The 10,325-nt window shown below is 42.8% G+C and overlaps 1 protein-coding gene across 5 annotated transcripts in view; it reads left to right on the top strand.

Annotated features, from left to right (window-relative positions):
* LOC102376713 (macrophage mannose receptor 1-like) overlaps positions 1-10,325 on the top strand; it is a 90,363-nt gene that overhangs the window by 49,275 nt on the left and 30,763 nt on the right. For all 5 annotated transcript variants that reach the window (XR_001358440.2, XR_003095254.1, XM_014522276.2 and 2 more), the window contains exons 18-21: positions 493-560; positions 3,098-3,198; positions 3,938-4,080; positions 6,083-6,197. Coding sequence is in view for 3 of the 5 variants with exons in the window: in XM_014522276.2 (XP_014377762.1) it covers positions 493-560; positions 3,098-3,198; positions 3,938-4,080; positions 6,083-6,197 (427 nt within the window). In the remaining 2 variants the exon portion in view is untranslated. The remainder of the gene's footprint in view (positions 1-492; positions 561-3,097; positions 3,199-3,937; positions 4,081-6,082; positions 6,198-10,325) is intronic.

Raw genomic sequence — 10,325 nt, 5'->3', positions numbered from 1 at the left:
GAAAGAGAAGAGAAGGAGATTGAGGGAGGAATTATATAGAGAAAGAGAATATGAATATGAAGAGATAGTGATGGAGAGTTCAGAGAGTTCTAAAGTATGGGCAGATTAAAAATCTTTGGGGTTTTGGGGGGCGGGGGTTAGGGGGTGTTACCATGAACAACCAAAAGTTTTTAACTCTTCCTAAAAGTACAGATTGTTTTCTTTAAAATTGAAAAGATCTTTTCCAGGTTGGTATAAATAAATTCAAATGGCTTCACTCATACCACAAAAGAAGTCAAAACTAATTAGACAGCATTTGAGCTGAAGATGCTAAAGTCTGTAACTTTGCAGATATGATTCATGTCTCAATAGAGGCCCTTCAGAGTCACAAATCACAATACAGACTGCCTTCTAGATATTTAGTATAAAAAATTAGAAAAAAATATGGTTTTCACATCAAATTATTCGTTAGATGCAAGGGCATACTAACTAACATTATATCTTTGTGTATAGATTTTAAGAAATGGTAAAAGTGAGTCATACACGATTGGATTAATTCAAAGTGTTGATCGCCAGTTTGCGTAAGTAAATAAGCAACATCTAGCCTTATATTATGTAGTGCTTAAATCTTATATTTGTTCAAGTTAAAAGCAGCTAGAGTTAAAAGGTGTGGGTAGTCATATTTTGTGTCGAAATGTATGTAGTTATTGCATTTAAATGTATTTTAAATTAACTGCCCCAATGGAAATATTTTGATGTGAATATAAAAATGAATATTCTAATATTATAAAAGCCTAAGTCTTTCTGTCTGTCCACAACACTTTATTTGTGCTCTGATTGGCTGACAAACAGCCAATCAGAGTTTGAACACAAGTTCAAACAGGAGCTGCTGGTGGTGGAGCGCCACCATGATAGCGGGGACACAGGGAATGGAGGGGTGGGGGCGAGGCCAGGGCAGCCCTGCTCCCTGGAGGCAGGGGCAATGGAGCAGATGGAACAAGGGGGTAGGGCCAGCCTCACTCCCCCTGCCCTGCTCCCTGCAGGTAGCAACGATGGAGAAGAGTAGGGTGGTGAGGCCACTGGAGTTGGCCTCACCCCCCTCCCTTACACCTTGAAGGTGATGGCAGCATTGGAGCAGGAGGGAGTGGGGTTGGGATTGTGGTGGGCCAGTAGGGGGCGCTCCTGATTTGAGCCGCCCACCTCACTGCGCCCGACCACCTTCCAGGCTCTGAGTGCCTCCCTGGGGTGCCTCATGTCCAGCCGACCCCTTCCCTGGAGCATACCCACTAGCCTGGGGTTCCCACTGCCACCATCCAAGGCTCTGGACTCAATTCTGGCTCTGCGCACCTTGGAAAACACAGGCCTGGTCGTCCACTTGGTACTAGACCCAATACAGGCACTTGGGGCACTTCCCCAAGTCAGGGGCTTAATAGGAAAGTCTCCCTTAGTCCACAGACCTAAGGGGCCTCCTCAGCACAATTTAGACCCACCCCTCAATAAGTCTCCCACACCGGTCACAAAGGAGAACTTTATTGATTACAGGGGGTAGGGTGAAAACAGGGTAAAAGGTAGAGCAGTGTCATAGGAATATCAGAGGAATCCTATAGAGCAAACCAGTATGGCTGAGGTAGCCTTTTGATCACGCATCTGAGTTACTGTAAGCTAAATATCTAGTCGAATCTCGAGTAGCTTACTCACCCGCATCATCCAGAGGTGGTTGGAGTTTTCCTCTGGAGGCAGGTCACTCTTTGAGCATGCGATTATGAGGAGAGAGCCTGTTTCAGATGGTGAAGCTCCTCTCCCAGTTTCAGATTCACCTCGATGACCACATGGCTAATGGCTGCCTTTTTCCTGGACCGGGCCTTTAAATAACCTTTCTGACCTCAGCAGCCCGGTCCAATCGAAGCTGCCAGTGCTGGCCACTAGCCAACCAATTTAAAAAGCATCACTGGCTACCTGGGCCGGTGAGCGGGGCTTTTCCCTCCCCGTCCCCAGGTGACCAGAGAATCCACACCTGAGGCACCAGGCTTTTGTCATGTAGGCAGGGAGAAAGATCCCCCTCCCTGAGGAATTCAACACCAGCCTCTCACCCTGGCAGAGACAGATTTCTGGAGAGGGACACAGACGGTGGCATTTCTGCCACAGGGATGCCACGGGTGGGGGGTGGGGTGAGGCCACTGGCTCTGGCTTCGACCTGCCCCTCCCCACTTCTGTCATTACTGCCTGCAGGGCCCGATGTGGGATGACATGGCAGCGATGGTGGGAGGAGCAGGCCCAATGCGGGTGTAGCTAATAGCTGGCACGTATCAGTGGCAGCAGAACAAAAGGCAAGAAATGAGCCCAGGCCTGACATGGAGGGGGAGAAGGACCAAGCTGGAGCCAGGGGAGAAACCAGCCCACTGCGGCGGTGCAGGGGGAGCAGTGGGCCCCGCCCAATGCAGCAGTGGCTGGGGGCGGGGAGGAGCGAGCCTCCTCCCTGCCTTGGGCCCGGGCCCACTCATCCTGGGCCCACTCCTCCCGCCCTGGGTTGGGCTGGGCCCACTGTTCCCCTTGTCATGGTGGGCCAGCTTCTCCCCACCCTCGGGACCAGTCTTCCCTCGCATCAAGCCCAGACCCACTCTTCCCCTCCCCGCACTGCTCCTCCCCCACCCCCCATCATTCCTGATGAGCAATTGGCTAGTAGAGATAATAATGATGAAAAAGAAATGTATTCTTTATTTTTACCTTCATGTGCAAGGAATTTATTTGTCAAAGTCATACCGACCGTATAAAAGGTCAGCCTAAAATCACATATATACTATGTGATGAATATATTTATTGCATTTATATTTATTATATGTGATTAATATTGTATTATTATTGTTTTTATTTTAGAATCATTATTCTTATCTATTATTAGAATTTCTGTTATTATATCACTGTGTTTAAATATGTATATTCACTGTTATGCACTGTGTATATAGTTACATATTTATTATATGTTATTAATATAATTAGTATACTTTTACCAAATTATTTCTGTATTAGAACTAATGGATTGTTGTGTTTTGGGAAAGGAAGTGTTACTGTACTGAAAAGCAATTTAGCCAGTAACTACTGCTCTGTTTTTGGTTCTTAGCTGGCTGGATGGAAGCCCAGTACACTATGCAGCTTGGGCATCAAATGAGCCCAACTTTGCAAATGCTGAAGAAAACTGTGTAGCCATACATAAAAACTCTGGTGAGTTATACAGTGACATTTTGAGACGTGTGTATGGATAAATCTTTCTTTATGTGCACGCCTCCCTTCTTTTAAGCTACAGAAAAAGTAAATTTGGGAAAATATAACTAAAATAAAAGTTTCTTACTCTGTAGTTTAGAGCTTATGCAATGTAGGCAGTGTTGGGCATAGAAATGATTGTAACAAGTGAGATACAGGAGCTGGAATGCAGAGCAACTCAATCTAGCATTAATAAATTTGCTCTGCAACAGCCCAGGGTTAAACACTAAAATCAGTGAGAGTTTTGCTATTGTGTTCAATGTGTTCAGGATTTCCCTTCAAATAAGAAACTAGAATAGGACCAGCCAGAGAACAGGGCTCACAGTAGTGCTCTAATTTTCATATTGGAGTCCACATTTAATCATATGTTTTCTCAGGCAAGGCCTCTCTTTCTGTGCACAGTGAGCCATCAGCACGTGCAGTGTTGAATTATACTTCAGTTCTGTGTAATCTCCAGTCCTATTTACACTGGATTTCATCTGCCAAAAATAGCCATCAACCACAGATTACTAATAACATGGTTTTTTTACAAGCATTGAAATTGCAGAGTATTGTATGAACTTTCCATTAGACTTGATGCAGGGCATGTATCATCCCCTGAATTTGTATGCTAGAGAGTACAAACGTGAGAGGGGATAGAGTTTTACCACAAATGTCAGTGTCCTCCAGTGACTTCTTTTTTATATTTTAATTGCTTCAGGTTTGTGGAATGACATCAACTGTTATTATCCAAATGCCTTTATCTGTGAAAGGCATAACACTTCCATAAACTCAACATTTGCTCCTACAGAGCCATCCCCTCCAGGCGGATGTCTTGAAGATTGGCTTTTGTTTAAAAATAAGGTACAGTACCAAATACCATACTACTGTATATTAGGAATTGAACATAGAACAAATAAATATACTCTTCCTTTTCAGATATCTTTGGATAATCCAAAATTGTATTCTGATAGGCCAAGGGTTGACAACCTGGAGACCACAGGTTGGATCTGGCATGGGAAGGTGAAGTCTGCAGTGGCAGGGATTGGCAACACATGGCAGTGGGATCACCTTCTATGCCCTGTACCAACTCTACACAGCATCCTCTGCACAGCATCCAGCTACCCGTCCTCTCTGCTCCATGCTGAGCGCTATTCTCTTGCGCCATTACTGCAGCCTACACTTACCCTTGCAGCTATATGCAGCGCTATCCATCAGTACTGGTGACAGAAATTGGTAGCAATTGGTGGTGACAGTAAGCTGTGGCTGCAGTTGCGGGGTGTGAGAGCAGCCCTTGGCATAGAGCATGGAGGGCTGGGACACTGCAGAGGGAATTGTCAGGACAGGGTGACAGTTGGGTCATAAACTGTGGCCTGCCATTCTGAACAGTTCCTGACCCCTGTGATGGACTGATTAGGCCAGTTTGATAATATGCCCATGTTTAACTCTCCTGAAAAGTTCACCTGGTAGTTACCAGTTTCAAGTGATTTCCATGCAGGAGGGGTCATTGTTGGTATTAATATGTTAATAGATGAACTCTTACTACTTTTTTAAGCTTACATTTGCCGTAGAAAAATATTGATCAGCTGAGATTGCCAGATGTAGGCCTGAATGGCATGTGCAAGATCAGACCTCTAAGCTGAAGTGAATTAGAATGAATACGTTATTGATATTTATTTCTGAACAATATACATCCCATTACATTCCTTTTCCCAATGCAGAATGGCTTCATGGAAAGGTTTTCTGTGAGACTGCCCACTGATGCACATAAGGGAAATGTTCAAATACCAGTACTTTTTTATCTTTACTTGTACATTAGTCTGCTCATTCTCTGACAGTTATTAGTAGCTCGCTGAACAGAGAGTGAACAGAAGAGGTCAGCACCGTGAACATTTATTATACCATTATTAGCAGCAGCAAGGCTGTGTAAGTACAACATGTTCTGGCAGTGGTAGATCTATATGAATAAACTAGTATATTTCTATAAATAAAAGAGCTGCAATATCAGAAAGGGGCTTGTTCTACTCATTTTGGGAGCTCAAAAATTATGTTTTGATTTTCATTGTAGTTTATATGTGGGATTTATTCCCTTCCTGCCCATCCCCCAAGAAATCCTTTTATAATTACACTTTTTGCTGTTTATTTGGTAATATTTTGTTTTACTCAAAACCTTGAAGTGGTCAGAACACACTTTCCTGCCAATTCCTATTATTGTTGAAGCTGTGAGTACTAGAAGGCTTTTTAAAGTTTTTCATTCCTGATTTCTTGTGGGAAAATGTATACTGAATATGTAATTTTAAAAATTGTTCTGATTTAAAATATTTCCAATTAACACTTAGAAAATTCAGAGCTGAATTTTTCAAATCTGTGCTATTATTAATACAAGTCCAGCATAACAAATCCTAGCCTCAATAAAAGAACAATCTTAGACTTTTCCATTGAGCAGCTGAATATGCAAAGATTTCTCAACCCTAGATTCAGAGCAACCTTTTGGGTAAGCCCATGTAAATATATACCATGTTGAAATTCCTTGCATAAGAGATCTACTGGTTGGTTAATTGTTGGTTTCCTTCATAATCTAGTCAAATGTATAATGACTTGTGAACTCTGGTGATGAACTAATCTCTTTCATTAGCTTGGCAAAAACAGAAAGAGACCTATCAACCCTATGTACAGGTCAATCTCTGGGTAGGCAGAAGTTCAAGACAGATAAAAAACATGTTACTGGGGGAAAGCTCTACAAGTGCCATCAAAAGAAAGACCTTTATTGGCAGCTCCTTTTTTGGTTCTCTGGCTCATGTCAGTTTTTAACCTCTCCCAGGTTTTCTTTTACCTTATACAAATTTCTGATTCCCTTTTTTCATAGTGCTACACGTTTTTTGGCTCCAGATATGAGGACAGAGTAAATTGGTTTGTTGCACAGAAAACTTGTATGAACTTTGGAGGAAACCTGGCTTCCATACCTAATGAACAAGTGCAAGGTACAGTACATAAACACTTTCTGTATTAGGTGAAACATCAGTAGTGGTTTCTGAAATGAAAAGATTATATAGATTGTTAGATTCTTTCACTTGACATAGATCAGGGGCGGGCAAAATGCGGCCTGGGGGCTGGATCCGGCCAGCCAGGCCATTCTATCTGGCCTGCAGGGCCCCTACAAAATTTAGAAAATTAATATTAATCTGCCCTGGGCTGCCTGTCATGCAGCCCTCGATGGCTTGCCAAGACTCAGTAAGCGGCCCCCTGCCCAAAATAATTGCCCGCTCCTGACATAGATTCTGTCACTTACATTCTTTATGTATTTTATAATCATACAAAGGTGATTATAAAACAAGTGCCTTCCTCCTATGATTATGCATAGGAGGTAGGCACCAAGGCATGATAATAAAACACATAAAGAAGTTAAGTAAGATAATTAATGCACCATTATTTCGATAAATATATTTTTCATAATGTACTTGCTTGCATGGATTATTGTCTATTTATAAAATTTAATAGCTTTTTTGACAGTCTCAGGGATGCCAATCTTTGCCAGATCACTGCAGTCATACTGGTAGACCTAAAGACTGTTTCCCCCGTTCCCATTTGGTTTTGATTTAGTTATCAGAGCTGTGCAGGATAGGAAATAAGTAATATATCCTAAGCTGGTATTCAGAGTGTGGATCAAAGCAACGCATAACACAGGAAGAACCTGAGATTTGCTCCTGTCAGCAGTAGAAGATACATTATCTTCCCACCTCTGCCCCTTTTCTAGATGATTATCCATATGAAGCAAGTTCAGCACTAGCAATGGCAGGTTACCAATTATGTGTACCCTGCCCGTGTCTTCAAAACTTCTGCTGAGAATTTATAAGAACATTAAACCCTACAGTCAGCCAGCTCCTCTCAAAGGTCAAAGGCAGTAAACTTATTGTTATCATTCTCTATACTTGTCTGTCTTTTATCAGGAAAATGCTTAATTGTGGCCCATGTAATCATTTAGGCAGTTTACTAAGATTTTCCCAAGTTTTTAGTCCCAGAGATCATTGTTTCTGTGTCTCTGTTCAGCTGTGAGCTGCCTTTTTTCTTTTAGTTGGCTGTGTGGAATTCTGTCAGCTTTTAATTTTCTCCATTCTGAATGGCACCAAAACTCACTAACTCCCAGGTCCTATTCCACCTCTCAGCCCTTTAAGCCAGTATATCTAAGTCTAAGTGTGATCCTATGCCATCTTGTTTAGGATGTAGGCACTCCAGGAACAGAGGAAGCCATGGCTTCTGGCTCCAGGTGACACACTGTATATATGTATTTCATCCATTGACTCTCTAAACTTCCTCTTCCTTTGTTTAGTTTACGGTGAAGTTAATGCTGTTGCTGATGGCAGTCTGGCAAAAGACTCTGGTTGACATCTCCCCTCTTAGCCAGTTAGAACAGTTGGATTCCAACATGACACAGACATGTTAGGCTGTACTAAAACCGACCAGTGAGAAAATGGAGACCTCTGTGCCTTCCCAGACTAGAATATCATAAGCCTATGACTGGTTGGTAGAGGCACATATCATATCTGCCCACTGCTTGAATGGCATAGGTCTGTGCCTCTATAGGGCAGAATAGAATTCACTTTTGGCAGTCCACTCACTGCCCATTGAAAAAATAGAAGAACTGTGTGCCTCCCAGCTGGAATATGCTTGTTTTCCTGAACAACATGCATCATTCTGGGATGAGTGGAGACTAAATCCTTACACATGTCAATCCAAGTGTCTTTTGTCCTGGAAAAGGCAAAGTCCAAGTGGAGATCAAAGAGAGGCAGCTGTAGAAACATCTTCTTTCTCAATCTGCACCTAAGTGCCTAGAAGTCAAGCAGCCAGTAGCCACCTGCAATGCTATCCACTCAATTTGTTTCATTCTTTTTCTTCTTCATCTACATTTCATCCTCCCATATATTTCAACCTCATTTTACCCGGTCATCTCTTTTTCCTCCCTGATATGCCTACATGTTAATTCCTGGGTTCTTTCTGCATGCACACAATGACCAGCAATAACTGGTTATAGATATACAGCATTTCAAATACTGCTACCCCCTCTCTAATGCAACCATACTACACACACACACACACACACACACACACTAGCAGTAGTCTCACCCAGGCAACTCTGGATAATGAATAAAGGCTGTCACACAACTTGATATGCATTCACCCATACCCACAGCTTCTCATTCATAATCATACTAAGTGTATGAGGTTGAATAATTTACCCATTGTAGGTAAATGTGCCTCAGAACTTTTTGCCTTCCGACTCACATATAGAGAGAGACTTCTGTCTGTTGGTGACTAGAAGGTACATCCTTATCTACAAATACCTATTAGATGTTTTGTTCTTTTAGGATAAAAAGAAAAACATAGTCTTTCGTTGTTTTTGTGCTGCTATGGAAATTTTTATGTCAGAGCAAAGGCCAAGTAAGTAGACTCCCATACGCCATGTTGTGCCACAATTGCCCAAAGTTTGTGCCTGCAACAACAGCGGTATCAATTTGTGTCACTGTTTAGCAGTAGATGTTTACTTAAGGTGAGAGGGCACCAACAGCCTGGAGCTACCCAAACTGTTCAACCTCCCTGGACAGTGTGCCAGGAGCTTAAAAAGCCTGATCCTGCACACCCCAGGAATTCCCAAAAAGGATCTGTCCCCTCAAGTCCTGGGAGGATCTGCTTGGCTTTCCAAGTTTACTGAGAGGCACCCTGGAGAACCTGGCAGCACACCTCTGTAAAAAGGGAAACCCTGACTTGTCTACTTACCAAGACTGGTTGCAACTGGAGTTTTATCAGCCCTCCAGAGAAAGTAAGACATGTGGTTATGAACGTAATCCAGGAAGGGAGAAAAACTAACTTGGACCACAAGACTCACTGGGGAGGAAGTTTCCCAAGCTTGGAAATTGTGAGCAAGGAAAGTTCATCTTTCTTGTTTGTTTATACTGTGGTTGTGCCCCACCTACCAGCCCCAATTGCATCCATGACCTCTGTTAAATTTAGTTTACTTTGGTCCCATAATTCATAGCATATCATCATGTAAAAATTAGATATATAGAGATTAAATTCAGGTGAATAGCAACAGGGGTGTAGGTTGTAGCCGTGTTGGTCTAAGGACATAGGCAGACAAGGTTCCTTGGGTGAATCTGATATCTTTTATTAGACCAACCCAAATAGTTGGAAAATAATTATTAAGCAAGCTTTTGGGTTCAAAAACCCTTCATCAGGCTAAGGAAGTTTCACCAGTTGCTGTGTGCTCTTCCTGGATGGAATGAAAAATAAAGAAGCCAGAGGCTGGGCTGGTATGCATATAAGACAGGCAGTCAATGAAAATGTAGATTGAGCAGTCAATGGGTGAGAGACAGGCTGGGGGGGGGTGGAGAGAGAGAAGGGGGACGAAAGTGGAGAGATACCTGGAGAGTCAGATGTCAGGCAGGTTATAATGTGTCATAAATCCAATGTCTATATTTAGTCCATGATTTTTAGTATCCAGGAGGTTGATGAAGTGGAGTTCATAGGCTCGTCTCTGGGAAGTGTTGTGTAAGTTTCCTTTGAGGATCAGGACTCAGAGATTGGAGAGAGAGTGGTTTCCTTGTGAGAAATGTGCCCCCACCAGTCACTGGGTATTTCTGTCTTTGATAGATTTCCGGTGTGCGTTCATTCTGGAGTACAGCTGTTGTTTGGTCTCTCCTACGTATTGTCCATCAGGGCATTTGGTGCATTGGATGAGATATATCACATTTTTGGAGGTGCAGCAGTAAGATCCAGGAATGCTGATGGCTCTGTTGTGGGGTGTAGTAATAGTGAGGGTGGTGAAGATGTGTTGGCAGGTTTTGCATTTCTTGTCATGGCACAGTCTGGATCCTTTTGGTGTGTTCTGGGCTTAAGGAAGTTTGCTTCTGGTGATGAGGTTGGCGAGGTTCAGTGCTTATTTGAAGGCTAGGATGGGTGGCTCTGGGAAGATCTTTTTAAGAATAGGGTCTCTGTCTAGTATGGGTTGCAATTGTTTGAGGATTTTCCGTACAGGTTCGAGGGAGGGGTGATACGTCATAGCCAGTGGTGTGCGATTTATGGGGGGTTTTCTTCTGTACTGCAGCAGTTCTTCA

This window comes from Alligator sinensis, unplaced genomic scaffold (genome assembly GCF_000455745.1).
Source record: "Alligator sinensis unplaced genomic scaffold, ASM45574v1 scaffold234_1, whole genome shotgun sequence".
In the NCBI taxonomy this organism is placed as follows: Eukaryota; Metazoa; Chordata; order Crocodylia; family Alligatoridae; genus Alligator; species Alligator sinensis.
Note: the sequence above shows the minus strand (reverse complement) of the source record. Positions and strands in the feature narration are given on the sequence as shown.